The sequence below is a fragment of the Coccinella septempunctata genome, chromosome 3 (assembly GCF_907165205.1).
Source record: "Coccinella septempunctata chromosome 3, icCocSept1.1, whole genome shotgun sequence".
NCBI lineage: Eukaryota > Metazoa > Arthropoda > Insecta > Coleoptera > Coccinellidae > Coccinella > Coccinella septempunctata.
The window spans coordinates 4178883-4199030 of NC_058191.1; the positions used below are offsets into that span (position 1 = coordinate 4178883).

The following is a 20148-nucleotide window of genomic DNA, read 5'->3' on the forward strand; positions in this document are numbered from 1 at the left end:
CACACTAGGCTAATGCACAGAGCACAGATAACTCAGTTACCAAAGTGGAATGTTTGCTTTTTGCTTTGCTAGTAGCGGTTCTTGTTCGAACCTCTGCAAGTTTAAAGTGTTCATCCATGGTTTAAACTAAATTCACAGTCGTTTCTGGAGATATTTCTTTTCCACTCCTACTCGAATACGGATCACAGATATACCGAAAAGGAATATCTCTTTGATACAGATGTGGCTTCAATAAATTCTCGTGAAGGGGAAGAAGGTCTGATAGCATCTCCATATTCTCCATAGATGCTGGTTGGAGTAGAGCGGAATGTTCCCTAAATCATGAGGCATGCCGTAAGTCATTATTGGTCTAATCACCGTGACGTACAGGCAGCGGAGCTTCTTCGGCGCTATTTCCCAAGTTTTCCCGTAAATCCTTCGACAGGCCCATAGGGTGTGCTTGACCACAGAACACACCCATATTGACTTACTTTATGTGCTTGACTTTGTGGATGACTCTATCCACATGGGAGTTCCAGTGAAGCTTCTTATCTAGGCTAACACTCAGATATTTGGCTTCCTGCACAGGTGGAATAGACTTGCCGTACAGAATAGGTGGAGAAATTTTCTCCGGCTAGTGAAGGCAAAATCAAGGTTTTGCTAGGGAAACACCTAACTGTTCGCCCTCACATTATCCTATTACGGTTAGTGTTTCCTCAAGAACAGCTGAGATGATTGCATCGTCATTGCCTGTCAGTAGAACAACTACATATATCATGCGCATATGCCTGGACGTATATGTCAACCGATTTGATGATAGAAATGGGGAATTCTCCTCAATTTGAATTATCAGTGCATATGCAAGTTTAAATTGGATAATTATGAATTTCATTCATAATTTCTTCTAATGCACCGCGGAAACTATTCAAAATCATTCTTCAAATATGGGGTTTTGAAATTTAAATCGCTTGGTTTCAAGTTTACGACTTGGCGCCTACTGAAAATAGAAAGAACAATGCCCGATCAGCTTGCTTATAAAATAAGAGCTGTTGATTTACAGGCGCGTACTTACTGGCGAGTCTCAACTGCAACCGGCCATAAAAAACCCATAAAATTTCACGACCTTCTTTGTTCGTCGCAGACTTCATAGACGGCCATCTTTGTCTATCTCATCAAGATAATGTATTTGTTGTTCTTTATTATCAAGGCATATTTCAGTCGATGTTGCCAACTTGTGAACGGTTGAAATGATTACCTATTTCAAAATGTGACATTTCAAAGATATTTTATAAAAAATACATCATTTTCGTCAGAAGGAGTGTTCCTTATTAGATCGTCCATCAGAGGGGACCAGAGAAGGGGCGACAGAACACCGGCCTGCGGATACACTCTACCTGCTTTAAATCAAAGTGTTTCGCCGCAAAGCGTGGTGAATTTCTTGTGCTCAGCATTGTGCTGATCCAATTTGATATCGTAAGAGGTACATCCCTAACCTTGGCAGCCCTCACTAAAGACTAAGTAAGGGTAGCGTTAAAGGTTCTTCACTGGACACTTATTCCTTACTGATTCCATGTCTTGTTGAATTTTACGTCGATTGTAATTAAGGTTTTTTCCATATTTCGACCTCTTCATGTTCAGAAATATATTGAAGTTAAATCCAAAAAACGTGTATTTTTCTGATTTCAATAATTGCAAACATAAATATATTGTATATATCCATAGTAAATGAAACACCATATTCTTTTTCAATTGATATTATTATTGCAAATGATATACTTCAAAATTGAAAATACTAATAAATCTTTGTACATTACAGTAATAAGCATAGAAATTTTAAATTGCAATATAATAAAATAAAATCATCTAGAGATTCAAATCTGTTTTCAAGAATCTGGACATTTACTCCTTCGCTTCGTGATTGATCCAACGAAGGACTTCAAAGCTGCGCCAATACTTTTGCCAGGCGTATTCAAGTTGGCATTATAGGATTCAAATCCTTGAGGATGAGCATCTAGACACTTTTGATATCTTAACTGAAACAAATATTATTGATCTGCAGTTGTTCTGAAATAATACACCTTAATATACTGATTTAGGCTTTCACGGCCCGATTGAATAATAGAAGTTTGCGGACTTTTTAGTCGTAGTTTTGTCGGTATTTTCAGCTGAAATACCGATAAGACCACGATAAGAATGCCCGGAATCTTCAATTATCCTTGGATTATATTTCCTCCCAAATTATTTCCACATAAAAATGTGGTCCTTATGAATTATGAATACATATTTCAGTCTTTGAATCGTACTAATATTTCAACAGCAGATTCTTGAGGTCAAAAGAAACACTTTTTTCCTATACCATTTTTTCCGATTCGGCCCTGATAAAAAGATATAGCCATTTTAAGTTTTCACAATGAGCTGTGCCACCCCTGGAAAAACAAAATCAACTTCAGAATAACTAGCTAAATCTGCGACACTACACAACTGTGGATCTTTTAAACAGAGTTGTATTCAGCCAAATTAACCAATTTTTTAAATTTCACAGATACTTTTTGATTTTGAACATCGAATAACGGTGCATTATATGAGAAAATATGAAGAATTCTTTTATTTTACGAAACGCCCAAATAAATTAATTCATTCATTCATTGCTGTATCCCGTTACCGGGAATCAATCTACAAAAAAAAGAAATTTCTTAGGGCTAGTTGCGACTATGTGCACTCCTGTGACTGAAGAGACCCAATCGTGACCTGCAGATCCTTCCACACTCAGGGCATGGATAGTCACCAACCAGATCTGGCCCCCGCTGTATTCTTCTTGTGTCTCCATTATAACTGTGTACCAAAGACCTCCACTGTGACCTGTCCAACGCTAGTTGTTCCCAGTTATGATTGGCATTAACTGATTTTAGGGATTGATGCATTATATCCTTAAACCGCTTATACTGGCCTCCTGGTTTTTGGGCTCCCTCTGTGAATTCGCCATTCAGAGCTATTTTGGGGAGTCTTGTGTCTTGCACCCTCAGAATGTGGCCGCTCCATCTGAGTCGGGCCTTCGTTACTTGAGTCTCAATTGTTGTACAACTCGCGCGTTGCAAGACTTCAGCATTCGAAACTTTGTGGAACCATCTGATGTCCATTATTTGTCTTAGATGACGTTGTTGCGTTTGTTCAAGCTGTTTAATATGTCGCCTGTAGGGCGTCCAGATTTCGCTTCCGTAAAGAAGCGTTGGGAGGACGACTGCTTTGTAAACAGCTGTCTTGGTCTTCAGATTGAAATCGTGATTTTGAAACACTCTGACCTTTAGCTTCCAGAATGCTCCTGATGCCGAATTGATACGGTTGTGTATTTCCGTGTCTAGGCTAGCCCTAGTATTTATCAAGCTTCCCAAGTATTTGAACTGCTCGACCTGTTCTAGAGTTTCATTCTCCATGCTGATATGTGTTTGAAGGCTTTCTGGCGGACTTACCAGGATTTTGGTTTTGTCGATATTGATTCTAAGGCCTAAAGCTTCGTATATATATTTATAGGTGTCCAGCATTATCGGTAGATCCTCTGGGCTGCTAGCTATAAGTGCGCAGTCGTCTGCATATTGAAGTTCCGTGATAAACTTTGAACGGGTTTTTGCTCTGAGGCGCTTCAGGTTAAATAGGCCTCCATCAAATCTGAATCTTATTCCAACACCTCTTACAGGCATACTCATGTCAGCAATTATCGAGACAGCTATGGCGAAAATATTGAACAGTAAAGGCGTCCAACTTAGTTTCAAGAGTTTAATTCATAATGAGAAAACTGAAAGACGTGGGTGATATCTTATGTTCGAAAATGATTAATCAAATGAATAAAAACCTATATTCCGAAATCTATTTTATTCGATAAAACCGTTTGTGAGATAGAACTAAAAATAACATTTTTTATGGTTTTCAATCAGCCTGTATCTTTTGAACCGAGCCGATTCGGAATAAATGGTAAAGGAAAAAATGTCTCTTTGGGCTTCAAGAATCTTCTGTTGAAATATTTGTACGAGTCAAAGACTCACCCTGTATATTTTTTGAAAGGAATAAAATAACTACGTCACTGCATTCTACAAAAAATTACTATCAGAACAAGTTTCAGCTTCTTCGATAAGTTTACAGATAACTGAGACACGAGGGATGCCTGAAAAGTGATGCTTTTCAATTTCACCCTGTATGTACAAAAATCAAGGCGATCAAAATTCTGCTTGTGCCATTTTTGATTTAATTAAAAAGTAGCAATCTTTCGCGAAAACCGCAATCCTATATCTTTAAAGATAAGGGGAGACACCCTATAAATGAGTCCGAAATGAGACACCCTGTTCAATGTTCAACGATTTTGCAGTTACGAAACACTTTCGATTACATTATGGTAACTAATGCCCGTTTGCACCAACAAATTCAAGGCAGGCTTATTTCAGTCTTCCTCATTTCAGTGACTGCTGTAGAAATCTGAGCTGCCTTAACGTTAAGCCTGCCTTAAATTCGTTGTTGCAAACGGGCATAAAAGTTATGAAACGTGCAATCAGCTGTATCTAAAAAATTATATTCAATATATTCCTTTTTAGAAGTCCGCACCGTAAATTATTGGCTGAAATAAAAATTGAGTACGATAATAACAGTGTTTGCGTATATTGAAAAAGTTATTTCCATGTCCGCTCATTCGTTCAAAGTGGCTAGATGAAATATTTCAATACTTACTTTACAAGCTGCTTCAATTGTTTTACATAAAGCGCCCGAAGAAGGCTCGCAATAAAACACATGTGCAATAAATTTGTCCTCCGAAGTGTGCATTATGAATGCGCAGTATTTCACTATCCTCCCAATGCCTAAGAAGGACAAATATCTTACTCTACATTCGGCTAAAAGCTCATCCTGAAAACATGCACATGAGATTCTACGGAAATTCGTTGAAGAAATAACGTGACTCACACTTGTTAATTGGATCGTTATCATAGAAGGTGCTATAGCTACATTAACATATTGCCATTTTTCTTTTGGTACTGCTGCGACCAGTGTATCTATCGCTTCATTCAATACATCCATACCAGTAGCCCTAGGAACTTGAGTTGAGCCTAAATACTGGGCCCTGAGTATTTTCTTTGGTTCTTCCATAGGCGTAGGAAATGAGTGAGCTGTAAAGGAAGTAACAATCGATTGAACACCTATTACGCGATTTCAATTGACTCAAACATATTTCCGGTTAATGAAACAAAAAAAAACAAAAAAAGTAAATAATAAGTATCAACCCATATAACATCCTTTCCCTAGGAGGTGTTAAATTGAATAAGGATTAAACTTACTGATAATGCCATTCTTCAGAGAACGTCTGTTCTCGGTGGGTAAATTGGTAGGTCTAACTGCCATAGGTCTTGTCCCTATGTCATTAGTTTTACCCATGTTCTGCTGTAAGCTGCGCTCTATCATAATTTTTTTACATATATCTCTTAGTGTGTTTGCAATGGTGCGAGCGGGCATGTCACATCTGAACACGTGACACATGTGTTTTCTAGTGCTTCTATCTCTTGCCACATAAGCAAAATCTCTTAAATCAAAAATGAACAGATAAAATAATAATCACGCATCGAGTATCAAAATTACCTTTCCCTACGATACATCAGAAGAAGGCAGAGAAAAAGGAAAGAAGAATTAGTACAGAGAAAGAAGATACGACTATTGTTTATGAATGTCGATAATGTTATTGAGAGTTTCAGAACAGTTTCGAAAATGTCGTGTCCAATTAATGCACTGTGGAAATTTTTGGCATAAATCTAAATGTTTTTTCTGTCTCACCTTCCATTATCCCTTCCTACTCCCCAAACTCTTATTGTGTGTATCGGCTGAGTATTCAAGACTGTCATATTTTCTGGATCTATCAATTTCAGCGATCCTTCATCCAAATCCATGAAGAGATCTTTGCCCTGTAAGAAAACTTATGAAACCACAACTCACAATAACCATTCGTACATTCGACTAGGCATTCACAATTGAAAATGACCAGTGACGTATCGTTTTCGCATTTTCTAAGTTTGTTTTTCGATTTTAACGGATTTAATGGACAACGGTGCAAAAAAAGTAGGGTCTGCTGGAAAAAAATCCGATTTCAATAGGACTTTCAGGTTGTTCAGAGGTGATGTGGGATGACTCGGTCAAGTTTTCCAACTCAATATACTGTGTGAAACATATTGTGTAAAAGATCGACATTTTATGATATATTGGGATTTTCAAAAAAAAATTGTGAAAACTTAAAATTTTTCCATTATGAAGTATTATAATACTGTTTGCCGTTTGGACAAAAAATATACAGGGTGTTTATGTGAAGACCGACAAATCGTATTCATGAAACTCAAGATTTTCAAATTATAACCTATATTTTCTATGGTTTAAATCGATGCTACGCAAAAAAAGTGTTAATAAACCCTATACCGAAAATTATAAACTTTCAGAGTTAACAAAGAAATACTTGAATTAAGGCAAATTAGCCATTTCGAAATACTTGGGATATGGTCCGTAAGTCAACCAGGTTCAGGAAATCGGTTGACAGCGGTGATGTGTCAACCAATCTGGTTAACCTGGAAATTGATTTTCAGTGATTTTATGGACCAACCGACCTGAATCCTGGTACGTTTGGTTAACTTACGGACCATATCCTGACTTCCATCAGCGACCACAGAAAAAGACTAAAATTCTATGTTAAATTGCCACAGACAATAGCACCATTGAAAAAATCACAATCGAATACGACAGAAAACTCGCAAATATCTTCATATGATAATAACCGCTCAGGAGTACCTGGAGCTTTCTTCAATAATTTTGAGCAAACACTACACTTTTCATTAACGGTCTTGAATGAAGACATCTTATTTGCCCAATGAACATGGGATATATCCTATCTCATCAAAAATTAGGTCCTTTCGTTTGCATAAAAAGTGTAGCACTTTTCTACACTCGATTTGATTTACACCACTGTAGAGGAAGTGTAGTTTAACTACACATAGTCAAAATGAGATGTAGATAAACTACAAGTCCTCTAAACTGGTTTAAATTCAATCAGCAAAAATCGAGTGTAGAAAAATGCTTAACTTTTTATGCAAAGGACCTATTAACTACCTACGCTTATGACAGTTGCGTATGCGCTTAAAATCACATGTGGCGTTTAGGTCACGCGCTTTTCTGTTCTTTGGCGAAAGGAAACTTCATTTTTTTTGCTATGGCGCACTTTCTTTTGAAATTCGAAAGTATCAGGATTTTATAGAAAAAATGATGAGGTTTCCGAAAAAAAATTGTTTCATAATTGTGCCAGAGTTGGATCGTAGTTAAAAATTGAGATGAAAAATCGAATCCTTCGAGACGATGAAGATCATAATATTATTCTAGAAGCCCCTGTCAGCTTTAAGAACATAACCAAAATTGGGAAAAATCGATTCACGAGTTTCTCAAAGAAAATTTTTTTCGTCATTTTCATATATTTTGTTCTTTCTCAAAAAACAAGTGAGTTAGATATCTTAAACTCCCAGGATTTGATAACATTATTGGTTCCTACAGATCCTATCAATATCGTTCAAATATCTTCCAAGGGATAAATCACCATGCTTACACCCCTAGGGCCTTTATCGAAAAGCATCGCGTTTTCAGATGAATAGATATTTGGTTGTCCGATTTCATTCTTCACATGGGACGGAAATGTTTGAAAAATATGTTAGGATATAATATGACACTTCTGACTCTTGATATCACAGCCCCAGAGTATAATTCATTCAACGTATACGACAAACATGAACGATTTTCGAAAATCAGAAGTGACCTTGGGCATCGACATGGCCGTTGCATTCGACTGGGAATTCAAAATTCAAAACGACCAGTGGCGTGCCGTTTTCGTATCTTTCAAAGTTTTTTTTCGATTTTGACGGATTTTTTTCCGAGGAAGGAAAGGATGGCTTTTGATGGACAAAAAAGTTGTACGGGCATATTCAAAGAGGGATCATTGACGTATTTTCATCACCTATTTTCTTTCTACCGGCTTTACTCAATCCTCGTGTTTTTTCAATTCGTAAAAGTGCATCTGCCGAAAAAGTGTATACACTGATGTGGTGTATCTACTGACGACATAGATCCTCCGATGGTTAGATTCACCCGCTCATTAGTTATATGATATGTAATATAAAGTTCAACTTACATCTCCCCAACGTCCGACAACATCAAGGAAATCATTCTTCCCTACAGACAAATCAACAATACATTTATTCACAGCTTTGCTACTTCGCTCTGGAGTGAGATCATCCTCAGATATCTCAACCCATCCCAAAGATCTGACGGCAAAGCGGATAGTATTATTCTTCACCTCTTCGAATTTTGCTGGATAACTTCTTCGCCTGAAAGTTAATTCAAAATTAAATTCTTCAATTAAACATTCTGAAAACTACGAACAATAGGCAACCAACCCAAAAGTTGATACATACTTGTAAGACTCTTTCAATTTTCTTTCTTCCAAATCGGTATCAAGTGCAGAACTAGTACTACTTCTAGTTACAGAACATATAGTATTTTCGTAGGATGAAATAAAATCTTCAGCACAGTGAGAAAAATTATTTATATTAGCTTTCTCCTGTTCGCTTTTATCCGACACAGGTAGTTCTCTTTGAATAGTTCCACTCTTGATATGCCAATAATAAGGACCATCATGATCTAGTGGAAACAAAAATATGTGAAATGATCGAAATGCCTTCATGCAGAGGATTACTACCTTCGTGTTTCTCCCAACCTGGTGGCAATTCGACGTCTTCTCCTTCTTTCTCCTCTTTTTCATGTTCAATGAGCTGAGGTTTCTTCTGACGTCTTTTAACTGGTACAGCGTATAGATCATTATTCAAATTACCAGTTATATGTTTTATTTCAACTTCCCCCTCCTGATTGTCTATATTCTCGGTGCTTGTCTCTGTTGTTGGACTGAGAATAAGTATTTTTTTAACATTAGTAAAATTTTTCACCACAACAAGTGTATTTCGAAAATTATTCTTGATAGGAAAATTTGACAAAGATATCTTTACTATTCTGATTATTTCTTCTGATAAAACTCACGTTCTATAATCCTCATTGTAGCAATCTCGATTGGTTATTGGTCCGGTGGTTATGTCCACTCCCATTGAATCTATACCTAAAGAAGCGTATGTTTTGCGTGCAGAGTTGTTAGACAGAGAGCTTTTTATTCCATGTACCATATTGCAAATGTCGATATTTTGATATATGTCCTTATAAAGATTATCATCTGTTGTATTTGAATTGAGTGCGTCATCCAATTTGGCGGAATCCAAATGATAATTTGGGTTTTCGTAACTCATGAGTCCGTTTTCTAAAATAAATAACGGCATTTGAGAATATCATCCTCACTGCCCGAGGTAAGAGTTGATCTATCGATGCAATACATACAGTCTGTCAATTTGAAAAGGTATCACTTTTAATATCTCAGCCCGCATGCAAAATCAGAGAAAATGCAATCTTTTCAAATCGACACAGTTTGTATTGATGTTTAAAATGGGACCGAGCGAAGAGCTTTTGCTATCGTCAAGGTGAGTTTATACAACGAATAAAATGAAATGAAGCCCTATTGATAGATGGCAATCATATGGTCGCTTAACCTTAAGTCATACTCATTTCAGTTTCACTGATTGCTATGGTAACTCACGTAACACTAATATAAGTTGGTAACTGCTATAAAATCAGATAAATAAGGAAGCCTTAACGTTAGACCTGTCTTAAGAATAAGAACTAAGAAATTCATCACTTTCCTTTACCTAAATAAATATCTTCTTCTTCTTCCTGTGTACCATTAGCTGGAATGGTGGCCATGCCTTCGACGAGAGCTAACAAAGAAAGGTACGGATTACGCACATCTGTAACACCCGATATTCTTAAATTTAAAGCGAGTGGCAGGCTCTGAAACTCCCCACACAGCATTCCCAGACTGGTGTTGCATCCCTATCGTCTGAAAATTAAAAAAAAAACTCAGATTACGCTTGGAAAATATGCGAAAGATAATATACATTTATAGAGAGAGGACGTTCACCATTTGGTGATGAAAAAGATAAGAGTTCAAACAGAATACTTCCACATAGAATATTATTCCTAACTTGAACAGGCAGATTTACCTTAGAAGTAGATTAGGATTGAATGTAGGTCAGAAAATCGCTACTACCTAAATAGGAAGGTTATATTATCTAGATTTTTTTTAAGCTCTGTTCTGAAAATTATATCGTTCAACTGATGACCTTGGCGGGCAACACAATTATTGAGTCTTTCATCGAAATTTCGCATGACTTTTTCGGGTATGGCGCTTATTATCTGAACGATTTCTTCCTTAATTGAGGTCTTCCAGAGTCCTCAGGCGATATCTAAACACGTTGGCCTTGGAAAAAAACCACAAGGGCTCAAATCAGGAGAGCGCGAGGGCCACTGAATGGGCTCCCGCAAAAAGACCAGTTGCCCAGGGGATATCTCCTGGGCTGTAATGTGATGGAACCAGCAGCTCTCTTGGTCGTACTCTTCACCGAATTCTTAGATTTTTGGCCTCAAAAATTTTCAAGCACGTCACAGCACTGGTCAGATTTCATAATCACCGTGACATTAGCTTCCTCAAAAAAATATGGCCTAATAATACCTATTCACACACGCCAAACGGTTACTTCTGGGCTGTGGTGGAGTCTATGGTGAAGCCCTTAAGGGTTTTCAGCTGCTCAGTACCGACGATTCTGTATATTCACCAATTTACCCACCTATTTCTTATATTTTATATTATTTATCAATAGTTGAATGATACAATATTAACTGGAGCAAGTTTGAATCAAATTACTTCGAGCACTTGTAAGATTTTCATGGTGAGTTCCTTTACAACTATCGAAGCACAAGACTGAGGTATTATATATATATATATATATATATATATTATATTGAAATATCAAAATTTCTGACCAACACTCTTTGTTAACTTCTAGCTTCCAATTTAAAAAAATTAAGTGCAGCTCATTTCATATTGAACCATATTAGCTTTATTCAATCTGAAGAATTGAATACATTTTTCAATCTCGATAGAAAAGGAATTACTGGCTTGGCGCATTGAATGTCTTGTCTTATTTAAAAGCTTCAAATCTTCCTCCTTACTTCGTTCTCAGCTATTGATACATTCACTGTAATAATAGGAATAATTTTTTTCATCACAGCTGCATCTAGATCCTATCCGATTGCCTTTTCAAAAACGCCATACATTGGAGCTTTTTTGTTAGTTAGATAGAATAGTTTATTGTGACGTAAACATGAATCGCAGAGGCTGAAGCCTATACGCGATATACAATATAACATACATATAAACAATATTACAGTAGCCACATTTGAAATAAAATCTTCTGAATCGAAAACTGAATAAAAAAAGTATTTAATCGAATGTCAAAAATGAGGATAACTTAATGTGTCGAGAACTCAATAGGTCCTTTCGTTTGTATAAAAAGTGTAGCACTTTTCTACTTTCGATTTGATTTACACCAGTCTAGAGGAAGTGTAGTTTATCTACACATAGTCAAAAGGAGATGTAGATAAACTACACCAATATTTTCTCGTACAACTTAATATTCTTGAGGTAATATCGGTAACTTTGTCTTTGTGATTGTTTTGTTGAATGTCCTTTCGTTTTTTAGCCCTGAAGAAGGAGGAATTCGCCTCCGAAACGTTGGCACATTGAACATTTGAGACAATAAAAACTGTCCAAATTCCTGATAACTTTAATTTTTGAATTTTTGAATAAACTACACCTTCTCTACACAGTTGTAAATTCAATCAGCAAACGAATAATCGAGTGTAGAAAAGTGCTACACTTTTTATGCAAACGAAAGGACCTAGTGATAACCCTGTAGTGTTGTAACTATGCACTTTGGTGACGTGTAGTTGAGGATTACCGGTTCATCATCTAGAGGCCGATCTGAGGTAGGCAGGAATTCTTGGATTTGAGTTGAATTGATTATGGATTGGAAATGTTTTCTTCCTTTTTCAAAAATCCATTTTCTTAACATACTTTGTTATTTCTTATTATGTCTTATGTATTTCAAGTTCGTCGGGATCACGCTATAAATGCAGCATCTGGTATTCCGAAAAATAAAATAAAAGAGTAGAATAGGTGCGATAGCAAGATTTGCATCGAAACATGAAAATAATACACAAACTTTGCTATTGTTGTCCATTATTTTGTAAACAAAATATAACCTATTTGCAAATTCGGCCCTTACCTTTTGGAAAACTTTAACTCGGCATGCTGTGCGTATTCTTACTTTCAATTATTGTTCTACATTTCAGGGCTAGTTTATACACAACCGACTTTGTCCCCAGACAAAAAAATCTAAAGGTATCAAATACTGTGGCCATTCAATCGGCCTTTTCTATGAATCTATTTCTCTTGAAAATTATCTATAAACACAGCGTGCCGAGAGTTTAAGTCGAATTTGAAAGATACAGGCTATTACAAAACCATACAAAAACGTTATTTTTAGTTATATCTCACCAACGGTTTTATCGAATGAAATGAATTTCGGAATATAGTTCTTCATTTATTGGATGAATCTTTTTCGAACACAATATATCACAAACTCTCATTAAGACCATAACGTACCATAAAAATACCACCATACCTATACCGATGTATAGTGTCACAGTTTCAGCTAGTTAGTCTGAAGGTAATTTTGTTTTTCCAGGGGTGGCAAAGCTCATTATGAAAACTTAAAATAGCTACATCTTTTTATCAGTGCCGAATAGGAAAAAATAGTAAAGGAAAAATGTCTTTCTTCCGACCTCAAGAATCTACTGTTAAATATAGAGGATATATTGGATATTTTTCACTTGATTTGTATTTTATTTTCGATAATAATAAGGAAATACTAAAAAAAGGTAAAGTGTAAGGCATTTTTTGAAAAGGCAATCGAATTACCTTTAAAACAAGGTGTCACTCAAGACCCCTTTCCATTCAAGATTTTAGAGGTTGCTGAAATTGATTTTGTTCCAGAGATTGGGAGTAAAAACCCTAAAAAGTTGTAGAAAATGGAGAATTCTCTCAGATATTTGATACAAATTGATTGGAACTGACCGTATAAAATGTCCCTCTACGAAGCCTACCACTTTTTGCATTTTTTCCAAATTGACACATTGTATGACAAGAATGACAATCGTCATAATAGTATCTTCAGTTTCCGGATTTCCTTTTCATCCCCTTGAAAAATTTCGCAACACTTATAATTGTATTCAGTTGACAGTTTTGATTCCAACAAATGATTCATTATTATTGGAAAAGCCTGTTTGCGTAAAAATATATAATTTCTCCAGAGGGTGAAAAATAGTTAATATTGTTACAGCATCAAAAACATAAATTCTTCAAATTAGTTATTGATGAATGTGAAACACAAAGACCTTTCGCCAAGTGCTCCTAAAAAAATGGTGAAAATTTGAAATTTTCTGAAAGTTGGTGACATTTAACTTCAATTTCAATATTTCATAGTAAAGCAGTTTTTTACTTGAACAATTTGAAGAGATTCATGTTTCTGATGCCCTGAAAGGTATTTTATTTTCAAAATTGAATTAAACTGAAAACTAATTGCTTTAGATAATTTTTTATTTTATATTAGAACGAAAATGTTCTGGTGATACACCACAAGACCTTTCTTATACATAATTTTTGAGTTGAGATCGAACTGAAAATATGTGAAAAGATTTTTTTTCTAAAAGTTGTAACTGGTGAAAAAAGACTATGTATGTACGGAGCTTCTGAGGGGTACTTCAGTACCTATGGAGAATCAGGATAATATGAATATATAGATATATCGATATTAGAGCAATTTTTGGAAATAATTTCTGTTCAAACCCTTTACAATGTATAATTGTCAACAACATTCGTATCAATTGAAAACAATACGCACGAATTTGTAGCACTTCAGATAACGAAATCGATTTTTCATTTGTGCTAAAATAGGAAAAAATGACAATCATTTCTCTAGAAACAAAATTTTTGAGTATTTCCTATTAAGGTCGAATTATCTCATCGATTAACTGATAATTCCATCTAACAAATCGATATTCCCCAATTGCCAAGACTAAATAATCGAAGTAAAATTGATTCGAATTGTTGGTTTGACCTGTTGTTCTTTCCGATGGTTGTCAATCCAAGTTTCATTCGAAAATCGATTTTTCAATTAGGCGTTCTACCGAGACTGCAAAGCAAACAAAGCGCAATAAAGTATCTGATGAATAGATATTTCGTTTTCATTACATCGACTGATCGATAGATACAATTTTTTTTTAGCGATTTTGTATGAAATATTAGCCTATAGATAGGCACAAGACGGGGTTTCCTTCCTCCATTCACAGGACAAACACAGGACACATTCACATTTACTACTTACATTTACATAGCTTTCGAAAAATGCCACCAAAAGACAAACTCAAACCGAGGGTAAAAACGTAAGATCGTCGTGAAAATTACGCAACATATCGGGCATATCGGAATCCCAACTTCTGGTAACGGATCGAAGTGCGAGCGACGTCTATACAACCCCTGCCACCCCGTGTGGTCGAATTATTATTTTTCGTTCAGGTATGCGCACAGAAAAAATCAACAATTACGTATACATCAAAAGCCAACAAAGCTACTAAATGGTAAATGAGAATACCTCTGAATTGGATTGTAAAGGGTGGGAGGAAAAACTATTATGGGGCTTCTTTCTTGATGGTGCCTGTCAGGCTAGGACCAGTCTGGTGTCTGTGTGGCGCACACTTCGTGTTACTATTGATTTTTCGTTCGGGACGTAATATGGAGTTGAAGCAAACAGACGACCTCGAAAGAAAGAACCTGTGCCGACCTACACTCAGCGGAAAAACTACCGATTCATTCAGTATTACAAAAAAATTTAAAAATTAAAATTTGGTGCATCAACAGCGCGATTTTTATCGACACCATACAGGGTCATTCTTTCCTTCATTCAAAATTATACGTATATTTTCAGGAAATTCATTTTCTCGAATGACGAGAAAATTCCATATATTTTCTGTCTCTCCCGGTGGTAAAGAAAGTATCTATAAACTACGTTTTTTCAAATGGCATGCCGAATAAATTATTAAATTTTTTGACTCCCCATCGAATTTTGATATGATTTCGACCATGACATCACTGATATTCCGAAGATTTTTGAAGATATTTGAGATTTTATACAAATAATCTTTATTCGGGATAGTTACAAAGATGATCATACTTTAACGTTGGAAGAATGAAATGCTCAACTATCAATCTTGATGAAAAAATAAACGAAAAACGTCGAATTTTGATTCGAATCGTCATCACGCATTTCGTTAATTCAAATGTGAAACCATATTTTTGTAATCGGATCACGATTGTACAGGGTGTCCCAAATACGATGCTCACTGAGTGACTGAGAGCATCTCAAGAACTATAAGGCTTAGGGAAATAATCTTCAAATCTCTTTTTTCGAAATAATTAAGAAAGCATATATACAGGGTGAGTCTTTGACTCGTACAAATATTTTAACAGTAGATTATTGAAGTAAAAAGAAACACTCTTTTCCTATACCATTTTTTCCGATTCGGCCCTGATAAAAAGATATAGCCATTTTAAGTTTTCATAATGAGCTGTGCCACCTTTGGAAAAACAAAATTACCTTCAGAGTAACTATCTAAATCTTGGACACTACACATCTGTGCTCTCTTAAGAAGAGTTGCATTCGGTCAAAGTACCCAATTTTTCGAATTTCACATATACTTTTCAATTTTTGAACATCAAATTAATCGAAAACGGCGCGTTATACGAAAAAATATGAATATGTATTTTCATTCAACAAAACGTTCAAATATCCATTAAATAGCGTCCAACTTAGATTCAAGAGTTGGGTTCTTTGAATTTTTGGTATTTTTATGGTACGTAATGGTCATAATGAGAAAACTGAAAGACGTGGGTGATATCTTGTGTTCGAAAAAGATTCATCAAATAAATGAGAAACTATATTCCGAAATATTCCGAAATTCACTTCATTCGATAAAACCGTTGTGAGATAGAACTAAGAAAAACATTTTTTTATGGTTTTTCAACAGCCTGTATCTTTTTTAAACCGAGCCGATTCTGAAAAACTGGTAAAGGAAGAAAGTGTTTTTTTTGACCTCAAGAATCTACTGTTAAAATATTTGTACTAATCAAATACTCACCCTGTATAGATAGATATCTGATTCGTTCTCGAGTTACAGGCGATTCTGAAAAATGACTGTTTCAAATATTTCGCTATATCTTGGTTTATATTCGAGATATTCGAAAAATTGATCAATTACAGAGATATACAGGAGAGTCTGTTTTTTTTTAATGCATCGCCCTATATTTTTCAACGGAGTTTTTTAGTTGCAGATTTGTCGAAGCTTCCCGTTACCGGTTTTCAAAACATGTCATCCGTTTTAAAGATATGTATTTAGTTTTCCGACTTCATTCTTGAAATAGGACAGCTTATAAATAAGATATTATATATAATAAAATATAAAAAGGAGAAATTATTTGAAAGTTTTAATCCCAAGAAGAAAGAATACACAAAAATTGGATCGAAACTTCGATAAACATAGGACGAACTCGGAGGAGCACTAAAGTAAGTCGAATATATACAGGGTGGGATCAAAAAATGAATTCGATATCACTACCCCTCTAGCCGCTACCCTAACAGCAATTATTTCAATTTAAACGAAAGCGCACGATTTACGACCTATTATCTCTATTAAAAAATAATTGCTCTAAGTGGTAGCGACTACAGGGGTAGTGATATCGAATTCATTTTTTGACCCGTCCGAGCGTTTTTTCCATCTCAAAGATCCAAATTCGGCGTGTGAAATTTTGATGGAATACTGAGTCACTCTGTATAATAATAAAGCGATGAACAAAAAATACACTCATGCAGGAAATTTAATTGCCTTTCTAACAAGGTGCTGCTCGACCCCTTTTCCCTATTCAAAAATGAGAGCTGTTAGGGGTTGCGGCTAGAGGGGTTGTGATATCAAAATCATTTGAACACCCTTATTTGTTCCCCTTTCAACAAAATTTGAGCATTTTTTCGGTATTCCATGTCAAAGCTCGAAATTCGGGGTGGAAAGTTATGGATGGCCCACCCTGTATAAGATTTATATATTCGTATTTATTTCAATTCAAGAAAAAATAACCAAGTAGGTTACCTTTATGGCTATCGAATAGCAACCTTTTTAATAAGACAACCTATTGTTGACACATTTTGAAACTCTCATTTAAATGGGACACCCTATATGAAATGGCATCTCTAGAAAAACCGAATACCACCGTATGCAGGGTGTGAGTTGAGAAAAAATGTAAGAAATGGTTCATTTTCCGAACATCTCGAACATAAACCAAGATAAAGCGAAATATTTGAATAAGTCATTTTTCAGAAACGCCCTGTAACTCGATAACGAATCAAGATATCTATGATCTGCTTTCTGATATCTTATTATTTCGAAAAAAGAAATCGGAGATCCTTGAAGATGTTTTATCTGAGTCTTATAGTTCTCGAGACGCTTTCAATCAGCATTGAATTTGGGACAGCCTGTACAACAACACTCTTGGTTCGAGTTCAAAGGGGTAGGTACAGGTTTGAGATTCACTCGAATCGAAAATTTTATCCATTTACCTACTCTGAACTACTGGCTAGTTAGAAATTATCCAGATTTTGGTTTAATTATTTACACTGATTTTAGCGGAAATTGGAAAAGATGTTTTCGAACTCAAAAAAACTACTTCGCAATCTGAACCAGAAGTACAAAATTTCACGTTATGATAAGTTGGATTTTGAAGGTTTTAACTTCTTTTTCCTTAGAAATTTTGAGTGTGATTCAACAAATCAACTGTATATATTGAGCTTGATTGAATTTTTAAGGCGGTATTGGACAAAGTGCTTGCTAAATTTTAAATCAAATGTACCAAAGTAGAAAGTTGAAAGGTTTAGTGACTTTTGCTATTATGTGAAATCAGTAAAGAAAATATTTATTTTTTATTCCAACCTGCACAGATTGTTCATTTTATACTTGAATAATTTACAACTAATGGAAAATTAGTTGCTATTTTTTATAATTCATCCCCTCAATTTCAAAACTTTTGAATTAGGTAAATGAATCGAAATTTTGGTAAGTGCTGTTTCAGATAACATGGAATATTTCCACCAAATTTAATCAATATATTTTCAGTACTTTCTGAGTAGAGTGCATTGTGTTATTTTCCTTAATTTGTATGCACTAAAATGTGCTCACATGTCAGGGGGGCTGGAATTTTTTAAGCTCTAATAAACTTTTTAATATTGATAATTATTAACTGATGAATCCAAGCTGCATATGAGAGCTAACTGAATTATTATATAGCTGCCAAGTAAAAAAATGTTCAGGATCACATTGTGAATACTGTTAAACTAAGTGTATATTTATTCAGCTTGCAAGACTTGCTATTGTTCCTCAAACATTCTTATTCAGAAATATTTCATATATCTATTCACAAATTCTGTAGTAATGACTAGAGTAATTTTCTCAACTAATTAATTCATGATGATCAAGTGTAATAATCGCTGTTATTCTTGACTAATTATTCCAGATTAAAAAATGATGTTAGATTCAATTAGTAACTGTCCATCACTTGAATAATAATTTTCCACTGAATAAGCCAAATAATTATTTTTCCAAGGGAATTTAAGATGAAAGATTGAAACTAATTGTTGTTAGAAAACGATAAGACAATGTTCTTCTAATTCCAATGCAAAAATATTGAGATCTTAGAGATGTAGAAAATCTAGGGAATAATATTTACTATTGTTTATAATATGAGATCAGAACTACATGAAATTTATTGATTATGTTTTTACTTCGTCCAACTCATGTATTACAAATTTTTGCGCAGTTTAGTAATTATGCTATTATTACATTTTTAGGAATGCATTGGGCATGAAGACTTCTGAATACAATATTATAAGAACACATTATTAGGCCTCCATGGCAAAGTGACACATTTACCAGAAAATCGATTCTTCATACTATTTGTATTCATTTTTTTTTTACTCACACTTATCCATCCCAAATATGTTTTGAGTATTATTTCTCCATCGTTTAAGTGAATTTGTCGCACCAAACTCAACTAGATTATCAGATTCAAACACTAATGTAATGATTGTTTATTCAAATATCATATTTTGACAAACCTGTCAAACATGACAGATAGGATCACGTTAGCCAACATGACAGATAGTATCACGTTAGCCAACCTAAAAAAATATTTCATGTTTATTGGAAAAGAAATGTCCCTAAGAGAAAGCTTGAAAAGGCGGTTCGCAGAAAATAATGAAAAAATTTAAAAATGAAGATTTTATTATGAAAAGGTTTCTAAGGACATCAAAGAATACAATAATGATTTAAAAAAACTATTTAACCTGTAGAAGTAACTGAGATCAAGATGAATATCGATTAAAAAAAAAAATTTTTTTCAATTAAATCTACTCTTGTTATTTTTTATGACGAAATATTTTCCAAACACTACAGCTATAACATCTAAATAGTTAAAACAGCTACTGTATAATATTCTTATTTTCATTATAGTTTTATATTTAATTATTTTGCATTTTCATTATTCATATTTTGTCGTTCTTTAAAAAAATTTAAAATTAGATATACTTCATATTCAGAATAATCGATTACAAGCGTGTGTATTGTGTTTCTAGAACAGGGTTATTTATTCGTTGTCATTAGTAAGAAATTCTAATGATGATTGTGCTGTACAAAACAGGTTGAAAAATAAAAATTAGGAATCATCCAAAAGGTCCAAGTTCAAATCTCGCAGGAGTCGCATGCTACCTCCCACTTTTCTTACTGGTCCCGTATTGCGCACTCAAATGAGTACGATTTCAAATCAACTGTTCTCTTAAATAGAAATAAATTATTAAATTATTTCCTTGATAATATTCAAGGCATTGGTGACGAGGGCAACGGTTAAGTAGTTTTAAAGTTGAGAATTTTTACATACTTTCCAGTTTCAGCAAAAACCTTAACCTCCTCCAAATAACATAATATTAGGTATTTCTACAAAAGAAAAGAACTCAGAAA

The 20148-nt window shown here is 34.8% G+C and overlaps 1 protein-coding gene across 6 annotated transcripts; it reads right to left on the reverse strand.

Annotated features, from left to right (window-relative positions):
• Positions 1-1717: 1717 nt before the first annotated feature.
• Positions 1718-20145, reverse strand: LOC123308910 (protein Fe65 homolog). 6 transcript variants are annotated; one of them, XM_044891708.1, is made up of 12 exons: positions 20069-20145; positions 9777-9973; positions 9070-9340; positions 8735-8937; positions 8451-8676; positions 8168-8363; positions 5785-5912; positions 5593-5598; positions 5295-5536; positions 4924-5126; positions 4693-4866; positions 1718-2012 (listed from the first exon to the last, which is right to left on the reverse strand). In XM_044891708.1, exons 2-12 carry the CDS (start codon positions 9943-9945, stop codon positions 1863-1865), a joined length of 1968 nt encoding a protein of 655 aa, XP_044747643.1. In that variant the 5' UTR covers positions 9946-9973; positions 20069-20145; the 3' UTR covers positions 1718-1862. The 6 variants fall into 6 exon arrangements, with proteins under 6 accessions (XP_044747643.1, XP_044747644.1, XP_044747640.1 ...); XM_044891709.1 differs by lacking the exon at positions 20069-20145 and adding an exon at positions 19115-19271 and having other exon boundaries at positions 9783-9973; XM_044891705.1 differs by lacking the exon at positions 20069-20145 and adding an exon at positions 19115-19271.
• Positions 20146-20148: the final 3 nt, after the last annotated feature.